This window comes from Blennius ocellaris (assembly GCF_963422515.1).
Source record: "Blennius ocellaris genome assembly, chromosome: 15".
Taxonomy (NCBI): domain Eukaryota; kingdom Metazoa; phylum Chordata; class Actinopteri; order Blenniiformes; family Blenniidae; genus Blennius; species Blennius ocellaris.
The window spans coordinates 9,083,845-9,100,448 of record NC_137664.1 but is presented as its reverse complement, the minus strand read 5'-3'; the positions used below and the strand labels follow the sequence as shown (position 1 = coordinate 9,100,448).

The 16,604-nt window shown below is 41.3% G+C and overlaps 1 protein-coding gene across 1 annotated transcript; it reads left to right on the top strand.

Moving 5' to 3' along the window:
* The first annotated feature begins 8,023 nt into the window (after positions 1-8,023).
* On the top strand, positions 8,024-16,264 carry znf532 (zinc finger protein 532). Its single transcript, XM_080509681.1, has 9 exons — positions 8,024-8,077; positions 9,650-11,984; positions 12,115-12,296; positions 12,961-13,137; positions 13,669-13,831; positions 13,943-14,257; positions 14,517-14,629; positions 14,880-15,012; positions 15,106-16,264. The coding sequence occupies exons 2-9, from the start codon at positions 9,681-9,683 to the stop codon at positions 15,601-15,603; spliced, it is 3,885 nt and encodes a 1,294-aa protein (XP_080365807.1). The 5' UTR covers positions 8,024-8,077; positions 9,650-9,680; the 3' UTR covers positions 15,604-16,264.
* The last annotated feature ends 340 nt before the right edge of the window (positions 16,265-16,604 follow it).

Sequence of the window (16,604 nt, the reverse complement as noted above, 5' to 3'; positions counted from 1 at the left end):
TTAATCGGCTGGCTCTAACTCTGGGAAACCTCCAGCATAGTGGATCTGTCCGACGCTGCAGAGGAAGAAGCAGAGGTGCGGACCTGCAGAAGTTCCACTCCTGGTTGGTTTGAAAGAAATGCCTCATGTTCAAAGTTAAATGCCCCTCCTGATACAGCTGTGCGTCAGAGGCTTTGTGCATGGAGCAAGTGATGATGACTAATCATCATCTGGACTCTATAATTATTGATCATTGTTTGCCCTGAGATTCTAGGAGGTGGAAACGTCACATCAGGATGATGGACGAGACTTGAGATTAATGGTTTCCGTCTCAACAAGCAAGTGGAGACGTAAGAGTTCAGACCGTGTCGATGCTGGGAACTTGTGCACACATTCAATATGTTTGAATCAAAATTAGAATAGGTAAACGCACTCATTTTGCAGAATATAGCTTGAATAATAACTGGAACAAAAACCAAATATATAGGAATCAGCGATATATATATTTTTTAATGTTCTGTTTATCTTTCTGTTGCCAATAGTTTCCATATATCTACTAAATACTTTTCCTGCAACGAATCTGCATGTCCACTATGTGAAATATTTAAGATGTGTTTGTACTGTTATGACTGACCCAACATTGAACCATATTATTTTGTTCAAAATACAGTGTTTTAGGCTTTTCGGCATTAACCTCTGCCCAGAATAACTCTCCCATTTGGCAATCAAATTTGTTGTATTGGATTTTTTAACGTGTTTCAGGCTGAAACGTGGAGCTGCACAGTGGTGTGGTTCAACTCCTGCTCTGTGGAGTTTACATGTTCTCTCTGTGCATAGGTGGGTTTAGTACTTTAAAATATTAGTACATTAAATTTTGAGAAGATTCCCCATATACATTTTTTTTTTAAAAACCCCACACATTTAGAAGTGCATTTATAATAAGTTATCTGCTTGGTTTAAATGACGCCCATGAGCAACATTACAAGTGTGCCACTTAAAACTGTTGAATACTAGAAATCAAAGAGCATTTTATTGCATAAGGATACCAACTGCCAACAAGAAAATACTATCTTATTGGTTGGGCAAAATGTGTAGTTATATTACTGGAAATATACAGTTTTCTAATACAATCTTTGCATGTGGACAATGCAAATTTCATCAAACCTTGTTTTGCCATCAATCGTATGGACTTATCTGGTCATCCAGTATGAACAGATGTTTAAAAAAAGTGTACTATTACATCTGTTCACACTTTTTTGTTTTGACATTGTTTTTCCAGTTTAATGCAAATCCTGAACCCTCCCATTCGACCCTTTTTAATCAGTCTGACCACAGAAGAGAGAGAGAGAGTTTTACCATTCAGCCTCAGTGTCCATGTCAAATAAGCACACAGAAGATGGCAGCATTTTTGTATTGCACTGCAAACTGTGTTTTCATGAATTGATCTCTGAACGTGTTCCTGAGGACATGCAGCAGTGGGTTTTTTTCTGTCTGTGGACCCAGCAAACAGTCTTGTCCCCCTTTATCACGAGTACACCCTGTACAGGTCTCCAGTCCCTCCCAGGACAAACATAGAGACACAGACAATCACACACTAATGTCCATATCTACCAGCAATTCACCAATTAACCCCAAATACATGATTTTGAAAGATAACCAAAGTAGCAGGGATATTTTTGCACTTGCCACGACATCGCCGTGCAGCACGAAATATCCCAACCTGGCCTTTATATAATCTACAAGTCAAAGTCAATTTGTTGTTGCATACAACAACCAATCTCCATTGGGGAAAACTCTTTTCTGGGGAATTGTTTAACAATCTGAGACAGATTTGATCACAGACTGGTGTAAATAGAACATTTTAGAGGGAGAAAAGGAGGGCATAAGTTCATCAAACTTGTTAATGCTGCTGCCAATTAACCAAACTGACTTCAAACTGCTCCTTTAAGTTTTTTTTGTTTTGTTTTAATAATTACTTCCCCAATTTATTGTTTTTCCTGTCCACACATTTTTGAGATGCTCCTCTAATAATCAGAACTCAAACTTTCCAGAACTGATATACTGTCTATGCTCTACTGTGATATAATTTAAAGAAATTGCAAATTATTGCCTCTAGTTTGCATTTACATTTGACTAATTTCTCACTCTGTGTTGTAGGAACTACCACAGACATTACCCATAATGCAAATTACTGGCAGAAGCCAAGCTTTGCTACACTGGAGCAGGCTCCAGACTGTCTCAGGCTTCGTGCTCACAATCATTCCTAATTTTATTGTAACCAGCAGCTGACTTTAAACAGACAAGTTACCAAATTGGATTCCTTCAGTCTGCATTATTTGGAGTTGTAATGTTGTTAGTAAAAAAAAGAAAAACAAACCCCACAGTAGCCTATAATACACTTTCATTCCTCCACCAGGCAAACCGTTGAACCTGCGCTTAACTAAGTTTCACATAGAAACCTTGTTTCTGAGTTAAGAGCCTTAAGAGAGTCATGGAAGTAAAGACTGAGAAAAGACGTCACAACTCAAACACGTCAGAACATATGAACGTGCGGTGGAAGTGGTTCCAGATATCCAGTTTAATGTGTTTTTACAAGTTCATCAGGGTTTCTTGCATCTACATCTTGCACAATAACACTGAGAAATCCTCAACAAAACTGAAGAATTCCTGCAATTCTTCCATATCAAACCATCGTTACGGCACAAGTGGAAAGAATGTGATGTCATGATGCATTTTAGGAGGCATTGACTGGAGAAAACTGTAATACCTCCTCAGAATTACATAAAACAGAGTTCAAAACATACGTTATCTCTTGCCTTGAGGCTGACACTGAGCTCCTCAAGAAAAGCTAAACACATGTAAAAACTATCTGAAGGAGCAAAAATAAACAACAAACAGTGAAGCAACAAATGAAGTTTGATCAGTCATGGCAAGAGCTGTAAGTTCCTCATGAAAGTGTTGGAGGTTTCGACTAAATGATGTTGAAAATGTCCTTTAATCTGACTGATATTGCCAATACTTCAAACATGTAAGTGTACCAGTAAATACATATAATCCTGCGAGATACAAGTTACAGGTTCAGTTTAAAAGATGTGTTTACGTCCAGATATGCAGAACATCTACAGGAAGCCAATAGATCATAGGAAAATAATATCTCAATATTATATTATGATGTGTGATGAGTGGTAATCATACAGGAAGATATAAGACATAAGTATGTTAATATTCCAGCTGCTTGTTAACTCCCTCTGCTGTTTGATTGATGAAACTAAAATTACTTATATGTAATATGCTCAGTTTATCACTTTTCAAAATAGATTTTCTACATCATTTGTAAATGGTTCATGCATATATTTTACACTGCTTTAAGCATTTAAACCTCCTTATTTCAATAAAAACCCCTGTAAATTGATGGTTTACAAGTAAATCAAGTTATTTTAGTGTAAGCTCTACTTTTACTTGAGTGGCTTTATTAATTGAATACAATGAAGGCAATTTAATATTTGTTGTATTTTTTACTTTAATTTTGAATATAAAGGATATGTTATTGTTATACATAAAATAAAATAAAAAGAAGTGGTAGAACATACAAACCTTTTCAATCTCCAAGACTCCTTAAATAATAAGCTTAACTTCCATGATTTACAATACTTGAGTGCAGAACTCTTTCTACCTGATAGCAGTCTATTAGAGAAGAGTGTGTGTTGATAATAGTTTAATTCACAGTATCTATGTTTCTGGAAAGGTCAACAACAGGAAGGGAGCAGTTTTCAAACAGAGCAGGGACGCCCACATACGTGTCTGTGTCAGCCTCTCATACCTGAACGATCCCTCTCGTGGCCGTATTCACACACCGATTGCTGGAGGAAGAGAACAGATGAAGACAGATAAGCAGAAATAATATTTAATGCAGAAAAGGTTGAGGGTTTCCACCGTGTTACTGTCAGGTCACAACCCCACATACACGTTCCTCGCAGGATATTAAAGAGTACATCTGACTGGTAACATATTAGATCTTCATCCAGAGGTTGACCTTAAACAAACAGGATTAGTCACGTAGTATGCTCAAAGGGCAGAAACAGGTAGGACCCACAGCACTGTGCCATCTGAAATATCTGCTGCTTTATTTTTCACGGGAGACAGCAAGATCGTGCAGAAAGAAAATGTTTTGAATATGACTAAATATCCAGAACATATAAGTGCTTGGTGGAAAATACATGTTATTTGCCATTATTTATGCTTTTGTCACAGGTTTATACTCCAAAAAGTCTTTTTTTTAAAGGCTCACTAACAAAAATAAAAAATAAAAGCAAAAAATACATGAAATGGTCATACAATCTGCACAGTTTATGATTTTAGGATCACCACGTGCTGAGAGGCAAAGGAGGTTTTAATTGACTTGGTGATTATTAACAGCCACTCATGTCTGATTGCAAGGCTTACATTACCTGCACTAGAGGCCACTTTTTTTTTATTTTCAAACACCTCAATTATAACATATCAAGTTGACTTGAAGCACCACATGTCACTTATCACATTACACATGTGAAGCAGAGATTGCAAGTTTTAGACTCCACTTTAAATGAACAAGATTCAGCATTTTCGAATGGGAAATATGCTTTGCTGTTTGTTGGAAGGAGACCAGCAGAGGGTGCTGTAGGTGAATTTAGAGAAGATTAAGTCGCTTTTACCTGCAATACTGAGTTTCGTTTGATGTATTATGTGTGTGTCACAATATTATCCATGATGTGAGATAAAATCTTTGAGGTTGTTTTCACTTGAGACTCCTACTGAAGTATAATTATTGTAGAGTCAATCTTCAATCTTTCATGCACAACTACAAACTGGGGGGGGGGGGGGGGGGGGGGGGGTATAAAATTCCAAAGAAAACCTTTCTGCTGCAACAGTGACATTCTCTTATTCTCTATTCATACAAGTCATTCCTTTCAGACGACAAGTGGTTCATTAAGTGGCCTGATGGTGTCACAGCTGTATGGACACCGTCTATGGGACGTCTTTCAGTAGGGAGAGTGTCAATTAAAATAGATCTTAGGTCTTGGATGTCTGTCACTACTTTGACTAAAATGACCAGGCAGCTTTGCAATCATCAGCCACCAAGGCAGCAAAGAGATTTAAAGACACAGTCTGTATGTTTCTTATTGTTATACCATCAAGAGGAAGGAAATACTTAAATACATAATGTTTGTTGTTCCACAGATATCGGAATTAATTTAAAATGTGCTCACAAGCCCAGTGCAACCCAATAAAATTCAGATGGACCATGTGTTTTTTTCATCTGTGCCCTCGTGAGGCTTTCTGGTGACATCCCTGGCAGGAAACCTTGGAGCAAGCGAGAGGGGACGTTTAGCGTTCAGCAGCTCCTCTTACTCCCAGCATGAATGGAGGCAACATGACGTCATGTGACTTTGTCTCCGTTTGGGGTGGGGAGTAACCTCAGCCTCTCCTGCACTAAAATCTGTCACAGTGCAGAAAGGCAGGAGGCACCATGAGGGCCTTTTTTTTTTTTAATCATATATATATGCTACCTACAGTTGTAATTGCAGTGAGTAAAATGCACTTATGTTGTCTGATTAATAAATCTGGTACCATCTCTTACACAATGAAGGATAATTAAGTTGATGCTGCAGCAAATCATGGCTGCCTTTAGGTCTCCAGGATGTGTCCAGGACTGGTAACAGGCCAAAACGAGTCACCCTGATCCTACTGAAAAGCCTCTCTGCTGTCTCACAGGTAGGTTAATACCTCTTTCATTTTATTTAATAATGTATCTGCAGTACTTGCTAAGATTTATGTCATTGCACAATCTGTTTTGCTTAGTACTATTGTTATTGATGTGCTCGTGGGCCATAATATTAAAATGTGACAAATTCATCCCATGTCTGCACATAAAGACCTGTACAAGAGGGAGTACATTTCACTATTATTGTATGTCGAATCGAGCCATCCCCTTTCACACTGCCATTGTGCAAGCATACAATAATGTATTGCGAAAAGGGGAAGCCAGATTGCCATCGAATTAAAAGACACTTCAATTGTGAATATTTGAATACCAGGATGAAACTCATTGACCTTATCTTGCAGAACCTTAAGACAGTCACTTGGGCCCAAACAGAGGCCCATTATCTTTCCAGTGTTAGTCATCGACATTATAACACCACCGACGAGAGATAAACGTGCAGTATGAGGATCACACAATCACGTGCTAAGAAGAATCACTCAGTCACATTGGTCTGTGGCAAAGGCTTAATGTTTGAACACTGTGTACATGTTCAAGCTCCTATTATGCATTACTGCTGCTCATTTCCTTTTCCTCCATTCCTCTCTGTCTCTCTCACCTCCTCCCATTCCACCCCCCCCCCTCTCCCTCCGTTCTCTGCACCAGCTGCTGCTGCTGCTGCTTCAGAGCCAGAGTGGAGAGTCCCCTCACCCCCCTGCTCAGACACAAACAAAAGGCCTGATTCGCCTGCTGAACAGTGCCCCCTTTCTCCATCCGTCCCTTCATGCACGGCCATGATAGTGGTGGTGGTGGTGGTGGAGGTGGAGGTAGAGGTGGAGGTGGCAGGGGTTTTCGGGGAAAAAAACGAGGCCTCGACTGGGACTGAAATCTAGGACTGACACAGTGAAGAACAGTGGAAAAGGGAGGGGGGAGGAGGATGGAGGCTCGAATGGTTGGTCCTGAGTAAAGGCAGGTGCTGAGGCCTCTACAGGAAGACTTCTTTCCCCTGAATATCTCTCAGTGTGGATAAAAAAATCTTACAAGGGTATGCCACGTTTACCTCTTAAAATGCATGTGTGTTTCGGTGGGGGGTGTACGTGGGGCAAGGGTGGCATGTGGGGAAGGGGGCATGCATGAATGGCTTGTGTTTGCTCAGGTTAGGCTGTGGTCTTTTGTTTACATGTCTTGTCTTCTATCACAGTATCACAGTCTCCTTTTAAAGCCGGAAGTGTTAAGCAGTCAAATGTGTTTCGGACAAAGGTTTTTATGGCTGAAAAAGAAACTAAAACAATAGAAGCAGTTCAGCTTCAATGAAAATCACTTAATCTGTTCGTGTATTTTTATTAGGTTGATAATTTGCACATAACCTTGCCTGCCTTGGTGCACGCTTTTGTCTACACATGAATGTTTTTGTCATTTAATTTCCATTTCATCCTGTTTGATGGTTTGTTTGTTTGTTTGTTTTTTACATTCTGCTGCTCAAATTAACATATTTTCCAGCATTGTTATTGTTTACCTCTATTTGGTCTGATGGTAAGGCTGTGCAATCTCCTGTAACCCTTTCCCCACCAGACCAAACTATAGTAATTTCACATCATCCACATCACAGCATGCAGCAAGTTCAGTGTGAAATGTTGCAGTGCTTTCTGGGAGGTGGGCACACTGCTTCTGCCTCGGTGTTTCTGAGGCCGTATTGCAGCGCGGGGCTTTTTGCTGGGTGACCGGAACCAGTTGAAACCGGTTTGAGGCAGACAGAGGGCTGACAGGAACAATGCCGTCTCTGTGCAACACAGGCATAGAGGGCTGCATGGTGCTACATGGTGCAGCCCTTTGCAGCCATGGCACACAGGCACAGCTCAGGCTGCTGCTCGCTGCAGGCTGCACGACGAGGCTTGATGCAGAGCGCCTCGCCGCAAGGAGAGCAGGGAGATTTGTGAAGGGACAAGGGCAGGCGGGGGGGGGGGGGGGGGGGGGGGGGGGACGTGACTGGCTGGAAGTCTGCTGTGAATCTGCAGCCTCACACATGCATACACACACTCACAGAAGCATGATCCATCTGTCTGTTTATATGTCTTTGTGCTGCTGCTGCTGCTGCTGCTGGTGCTGGTGCTGGTGCTGCAAGAGAGTGACTGAGGATAATCCGTACCAGGACCATCACTATTCACCACATCCCTGGATGTAACCTGACCCCGTTTTCTGGGCCTTTGCCTGGTTGGAAAGAAACAAGACTATTTTTTTTCAGGCAGGGTGGGGTGGATGGCTTTTGTGGGTTAGTAGTGTTGTGACTCTGTTTGTTGCAGGATGGAAGGAAGAAAGGCGAAAAGGTTTGGCTAGTGGCTGGAGAGAGACGGAGGCAAGAGGGTGAGGAGTTTGCTGATTCACTTGCATGCTTCCACCATTGTTATTTCACGTTACTGAGATTGCATTGTTTCAGGTGGTAACAATGCATGTGTATTAAAGTGTTGTTATTGGGACAGGCCCTGCGTTGTGTGTTTTTCATGTGTTTAAACTTCATTTACTTTCTATGTCAGGCATCTCTCGCTGTCATGGCTGCGTTTTACCACCAGGCCTTTCTCTCTCTGCTGCAGCTCCTCACAAGCTCAGCAGCCATTTTTCCTCCTTCTCCCTGCATTTACAGCCAGCCCTCTCCCTCCATAACACGTCTCCTTCTCCCAATCGTTACCCTCATGTCTGCCACCTCCTTGCTGCTATCCAATAATCTGGATTAAACCAATATTATTCATATTTTCAGCCAAAGCTCAGATTGTTAGATGCAGATGTTTACACATGGCAGAAATACATTCGAATCAAACAGGAGGAAATACAAGCAGAGCCTCTCAAACCACTGTGCTATATGTGCCAGAACACCCACAATGCACACAGACAGCACATTATATACACAGAATATGGCTTACTTGAATAAAAGATGACAGATGTCTAAAATGAACTAAATCTAACACAGCTTTGCTGATGTATTGTAACAAATCACTTTCCTTATAAAATAGCAGATCTTCATGTATAAATATATTGTGTTTTTCATATAGTACATTCCTATTATTTGTTACAGATAACAGATTGTTTACATGCCTTACCCAAACCCTGTAATCAGTTGAGAAGAGCCAATCGCCTTAAAGGGAAACAGTCATCTTGTGTTAAATACTCAGATCGGGATAACACCATTCACTTTTAATCAAAGATGTAATCCTTGTGGAGAAAGTGTTTTTCCATGTTCCATCAACAGCTTGTGGTGAAAAGTGAACATTGATTTCTTTGGCACCCTGGTATAGTATTGTTTCCTCTGCTTTTTAATGTTTCAGAATCATAGCAATTCTGAACATGTTGTGATTTATGAAAGACAATGTTTTGCCGACTACTCACTTTTAATGTCAATGTCACACAGGGGGTACCCTGTGTGGATGAGCATGTGGCTCCCTGGCGTTTCTCTCACAGGCAGGTCAATAAAATTAACCAATATGAGAACATGTTTCAGGAATAGCACAAAAGGTACTTATCATACATCCGTAATGTACATGAATGGACTCGAAAGGGAAAGAGACCGCATTGAAAGTAATATCAAGCACCAGAAACTACTTATTAAGTTGTAGAATATTTAAAAGATATATGCTATGTGCACGTTGGCACACCATGTGAAGATGAGGTAAACTACAAAACCAAAGGTTGATGCAATGCACTCTTCGTTTCAAATCGATCATAATTCATACTGTACATTACACAGAGATGTTCAGAATTACACAAACAAATAAATTCATATAAAATGTTCTGCGGTTCGGACCTAGCCACAGAACAAGTATTATAATGTGAATCTCATAGTGTCACACTAGTGAAATAATGAAGATCAAATCAGGATAAAATATAAAAACATGGGTGGACTTTCATTAGAACTTAATTTTTCCTTTTGTTTGTGTTCACCAGGTGATCTCCACATTTAAACAGGAATAGGATCATGGGAGATATGAAGACACCAGACTTTGATGACCTGCTGGCGGCCTTCGACATCCCCGACATGGTGGATCCCAAAGCCGCTATAGAATCCGGCCACCATGAGGACAGTGATGGACAACTCAAGCAAGCCACCGGCAGCATGACCGTTGGTGAAGAAGCCAACAGTGTCTCAATGGCACAGGATGTTGGAGTCAGTGTCATCGTGAAAAACACTCGAAATGTGGACTCCAGTGAACATGATGGACCCACTCTGGAGAGGAATGGGAATTTTAATTCCCATCCTCAACCACATTTTGTTGGCAATGGACTTCATAATGCCTTTTTGCTCTCAATTTCATCTGCTGCTCACACCAAGAATGGCTGGAAACCTCCTCAAGAGAATGGACAGAAAGTTAACAACCAATCATATTCTTTGAATCAGTTCAGTCCAATCTCAAGTGCCGAGGAGTTTGACGATGATGAGAAAATTGAGGTTGATGAGCCCACAGACAAGCAAGGAAGTCAGAACTCCAATAAGCCCACTGTTAAGAAAGATGACCCAAATCTCAAATCAACTGTGGACAGTGGTTTAGAGTCCAAAACCAAAGGAGACCAAAAACCTGATCAAAATAACAACAGCGCAGTGAGCAGTTTTAAGTTTCCCATGCCCTCTCAACTAACATTTGATCAGGAAGTACTCAAAGAAATCCCTCTCCGGTCTCAAGATCTAGAAGGCAGAGAAGCTGGTGAATCATCAGGAGTTGTAAATATGAACAATGTTCCCCAAGTTAAAACAAAGTCCTCTACCAAACTGTCATCCTGTATTGCAGCCATCGCTGCTTTGAGTGCCAAAAAGTCCACAACTGTGGACTTAGACACTTTGGATTCTCCAACAACACAGAAAGTGTCCATTCAGGGGACTGAAAATATTGCGGTTTCACAGAAATCTCAGGAGCAGGAGTCCGCCCTGGAATTTGCAAAGAGGTTACTAATGAGACAACCAGACAGCCCATCAAGTATCGTAAGTGAAAGCAGCAGCAAAGGTTCTCCTTCCTCAAACACAGACACCGCACCAGTCATCCCTAAAGTGAGAATCAAAACAATCAAAACCTCATCCGGACATATTAAGCATACCGTCACACGAATCCTCCCAGAGCTTGATCACGAGGGTCTTAAAAAAGGAGAGAATAACCCATCCCTCCTGGCAACGACAAATGCAATTTTCTCGACTCCCACTAAACCCTCTTTGTCAACCACTGTCGTAGCCACAACTGGAGGCCCTTCAATTGAAATAACCAAGCAAGTGACTATTAAACCGGTGGCAACAGCATTCCTGCCAGTCTCAGCAGTCAAAACGGCTGGTTCACAGGTCATCAACCTGAAGTTGGCCAACAACACTACTGTCAAAGCAACAGTCATCCCTGCTGCATCAATGCAAAGTGCCAGCAGTGCCATTTTAAAAGCTGCTAACGCTATCCAGCAACAAACTGTCATGGTACCTGCCTCCAGTCTGGCTAATGCCAAACTCGTGCCAAAGACAGTCCATCTTAGTAACCTCAATCTTCTGCCTCAAGCAGTGTCGTCTGCTGCCTGTGATTTTCAACAGGCCTTGTCCTCCTCCAAACTGTCCCAGCAACAACCGTCACAAGTAAAACAGCAGAGAATTCTTTCCGGCCAAGCCTCAAAGAAAGTCTCTCGGGTTCAGGTGTTCACTAGCTCACAAAGCTCTGTTGTGGATGCTTTCAATAAAGTCCTGAGTAGCATGAATCCAGTCCCAGTGTACATCCCAAACCTGTCTCCGCCAACTGCCGCCCGTATCGCTCTACCCTCACGAGGCTACAAGTGTCTCGAGTGTGGAGATTCATTTGCTCTTGAGAAGAGCCTGACACAGCATTACGAGCGCCGCAGTGTGCGAATTGAGGTGACTTGCAACCACTGTTCCAAGGGTCTCGTGTTCTACAACAAATGCAGCCTCTTGTCTCATGCGAGGAGCCACAAAGACAAAGGAATGGTGATGCAATGCTCACATCTGATCCTAAAACCCATACCCGCAGATCAGATGATCAGTGCATCGATTTCATCAGGATCATCCACAATTTCTCAAGCAAATACAGGGCAAATCCAAAGTAAATCTTCTGGTGGTCCCGCACAAGCTGCAGTCATCTCAGCTCTATGCAGTGCTCCACTGGTGGCAGCCATGCCGCTGGAGGATGACACTTCAAAGCTCTGCAGGAACAGCCTAAAATGCTTGGAGTGCAACGAAACGTTCCAGGATGACAACTCACTGGCTATGCACTATCAACAAGCACTGGAGTCCAGCGGTCAGGTAGGTGTATATAATCTGAGAACAGCTGAGGGACTGTGGCAAAGTTACTTTAGGGAGCTTTGGTCATTTGTGCAAAGGTTTAAAAAATCCTAAGATGTTAATTTTCTCTTCCTTTGCTGTTTTCCAATAGAAAACGTGCAGCATTTGCCAAATGCTCCTCCCAAATCAGTGCAGCTTTCTGTCACACCAGCGAATCCATCAGCACAAGTCTCCTTACATCTGTCCAGAGTGTGGTGCCAGCTGCCGCTCTGTTCACTTCCAGTCGCATGTCACCAAGAACTGCCTACATTACACTCGGAGAGTTGGCTACCGGTCAGTCTACCAAAAATCTCATTACTGAGGAGACCCTTATTTATTTTCAGTTGTGAACGTATGTATCATATTGAGTCATGTTCTTCCGTAAGTGGCTGTACTTTCACTTAAGTGTTCCACGTACTTGCTTGTCTTCCAGACTGTCACTTAAAATGTCATTTTTAATAACCATTATTATTACATTATGTTGGCTTCATCGTGCCCATTATGTGTCTAACAAAATTATACACTACACAATGAGATTTCATGGAAAAAGGACAAATGGACAATCACAATTAGCAAGTCAAGTCAACCGTAATATTACGAATTTGAAAAAGAAAACATATTATGGTCATGTGCTATCATATGCATACAGTATAAACTAGCTTAAGATTTACCAAGCTTAGCTATTCTAAGCTAATAAAATCTATCCATCCAAATATATACTTGTGTATTTAATAAGGATGTAATAAAGAGAGGGAAATACCCACTCCCCTACATGCCTAGCTGTTTTGGAATGTGACTATTCAAGTCCAGTGCTGACCGCAAACTAGAAACATGCAAATCAAGAAAACTGACCCTTTCTAACCTAAATCAATGTGCCACCCTTTGGGACACGGCTACATTGAGTTTTGCTGTCTGAATTTTGCAAACTCTCCCTTTCTCCGTTCCTTTTCCCCACCAGCTGTTTTCACTGCAGTGTGATTTTTGCTGATGTTGCAACTCTCAAGTCTCACGTCCAGAGCACTCACTGTGAGACCTTCTACAAATGTCCTTTGTGCCCAATGGCCTTCAAATCTGCACCTGGAACGCACTCGCATGCAGAGACGCAGCATCCAGGAATGAAGGCTGGAGAGCCTAAGTAAGTCTTAAATATATATAGATAATATTATTCTCAAAATATCTTGTACATATGACGAAAGCTTAAAATGCATTTCTTTCTGCTCATCATCACACATTTTACTTCACTGACAAAGATACACAACAACATCACCCGATACCCATATCCAATTATCTTTCCTGTGGAAAATCAGATTCATCAGTGGCAGGATTTGTGGGTTTTGATGTGGTGGCTTAACTTGGTTCGTATTTTTCCACATAGTAACCTTTCATTCACTTGAAGACAAACGATCATCAGTACACTAGTAATGGCGCAGGTGCTCATGAGCAGCTGTATATATTGTCGATGCATGGTTTCTGCAATGCAAAGTAGAATTTTGAACATTAAATAATGGGCTGATCTACGTTGTTGTGCTTCTTTGTATCTTAATCAAAAATCAATGTTTAACAGCTTGATATGAAATAAACAGGGAGTCAGCCTCGACTGGGTTTCTCTGTTGGGGTTTTTTTTTTTCTTAGTGTTTTTAACAGCATTGCTTTTTCTGTTCTTCAGGGTGATCTATAAATGCGCCATGTGCGACACAGTGTTCACTCTGCAGGCCTTGCTCTACACACATTTCGATCAGCACCTCATCAGTCAAAAAATCTCAGTGTTCAAATGTCCTGACTGCTCCATGCACTACGCTCAGAAGCAACTGATGCTGGATCATATCAAGGTAGACGTGAATCTTCTAACCTCTGATATTCTCGTAGTTTAGTCAAATGTGAAATGTGTGTGAAATGCCAAAATGTAATCTTGTAATTGTTTCCATGTGGCTCTCTTTCAGGCTACTCATGGAACCCTAAAAACCATTGAGGGTCCACCAAATTTGGGTATCAACCTCCCTCTGAGTACAAAGCCCACCAATTCTAACAGCAGCAACAGTCCCCTTAACAACAACAACAATAAAGACACAGGGACTGTCAACGGTCAAGAAAAAAGGGAGAAGAAGAACTCACTTTCACCCTTAAAAAAACCCAACAATAACTGTTCAGCAGACTTCAAGAGTCCTTCCAGCTCAGAATACACGTGCAGGGTTTGCAACAGCCTCTTCAGTTCCAAGGAGATGTTTGTGACGCACGTGAGACGAGAGCATGGCAAGGTGAATATGTGAAAGCATGTTGCATGAGGATATTATGAGTTGATCATGCTTTTTTTTTTTTACATTCTGCTCGGTATTGGAAAAATATAATGTCTTTGGAGCAAAGAAGTCTTAAGGCTGTACCTCTCAACTGTCATATTCTACACAAACCAACTGTTGAATCCTGTTAGAAGCTTATTTGAATAAAAACAAATGTTAAAGCAAAGTGAAGCACTTAAATAATAATAATGTTTTTCTTTTGCTTTCTCTCACACTGCAGATTCTAAAGAAGCACCCATGCCAACAGTGTGACAAGTCCTTCAGCTCTTCACACAGTCTTTGCCGACACAATCGCCTCAAACACAAGGGACTCCGCAAGATGCACACCTGCCCGTGAGTATATATGTATATATCAGTGCACAGTATCCAAACAAACTCAATCATATTCTCCTCTCGAGATATTATTGTATTTAGTGTCAAAAAGGAAAAAAACAGATCTGCTCTATCATAGTTTCTTTAAACCTCTTCACATTCTTGAAATCTACAAGTTATAGACAAAAGGTTTGTTTGTCACATTTCACAAGGCTGAGTCTTGTGGTTGATTCTTAACACTCCTTTTGACCGTTTCATCGTCATTCAATAGGCACTGTCCAGCTCACAGTCAACCCTTCACTAAAAGAGTGCTGCTGGATCAGCACATTCAGCTCATGCATGAAGTGAAAGATGCAGGAGGAAAGACTGCCGATGCTCTCGGGGACTTATCTGGCAAGGAAGTGGTACAGCGGCACACTTTTACAGAGAACATTTCTCCATTTAAAGCTTCGAGTTCCCAACGTAAATCACAAATCTTAACAAAATCTCATCTGCAGAGCTGCAGCCCCAAGAGGAAGCAAGAAGACAACGAGGGGTCTCCCGGTTCCCGAGGCTCCGACTCGCAGCCCTTAAAGAGGCTCAAGGTGAACATCCTCAAAGTTCGCAAGTGTGCCGTCTGCAGCTTCACCACCGAAAGTATCGCCGCCTTCCACGAGCACATCCCCCAGCACAAGTCGGACTGCTCGTCCTACCAGTGCCGGGAGTGTGGCCTGTGCTACACTTCCCACCGCTCGCTGGCCCGACATCTCTTCATCGTCCACCGCCTGAAGGAGCCGCAGGGTCTCGGCCGATACAACGGACGGGGCAGGGACAACGAGGAGAGTCAGAGGGAGAACCAGTTGGACGTGACAGACGAGAACGACGACGGGACACCGAATACCAAATGCAAAGTGTGCGGGAAGTCGTTCGAAACCGAAGGGAACTTGAATGCGCACATGAGGACACATGGGATGGCGTTCATCAAGGCAAAGAGACTGAGCGCCGTCGAAAAGTGACACTTTTACCATTCCCCCAGAAGCAGATGTGTTTTCAACTCACACAGTCTCTTTAACACACACGCACTGGCTGTAAATACATGACTTACTGTACATATATGTACTACAATATGTATACAATATACACACAATATATGTAGTATATGCCACTTTATTTGTCTTTCAGCAGATTGAACGAGAGTTTGTACACATGTAGAAGTTTCTATAGGACTTGAATAGATCGGTTTTTTTGTAAAGTTTTTATTTCTATTTTGAACAGTTTCCATTCTCACCAAACCTAGATGTATAGATCAATTGTGTAATGGGATTAATCTTCATACGGTCAACAGTGAATGCTGCTGATGTCCAATGAATGTCTTTTTAAACTAAATGTAAATAATTGTGGTTGCTTTCAAACTTTCTATAAATACCATACATATGGAAGATCCTCGATTTATTATCCAGCTGGAAAGAAATCCTCCCAAAACATAATCACTGCTGTATCTTTAGGAATAAAGTAGAATTTTAGGACAATCAGTTAAAGAAGAAAGTGATCATCAGCTCTATTTTAATACCGCCTTACTATCATCTACATATCAAATACACACACCACGAATCCCCAATTGTGTAAACATTCAAAATGAGACCCGGGGTTTATAGAAGATGTTGTTTTTCTTTTAAAGACAAAACTTGGGCCAAATGTGATTTTTTTTTTTTTTGAGAACTATTTCATGAATTATTTTTTGTATTTTGTTGATGCTTCATTTCTGTCTTAATATATAATAAATGGCAGCTGTTTGAGATGTTTAGGTACATGTATATTTAAAACATATAAGCAATTGCCCTTGACTGAAAAACACTCATCTGTATGAAATATGTCATTGCAGCCCAATAACAATACATTGTAATGACTCTACAGTTGATAACTACATTTCATTTGAACCTTTTTTCGTTATAGTTTCATTAGTCTGTAGTTCTTGATGATGTGGAATAACAATGAATGTTCACTGATATAAGTTACC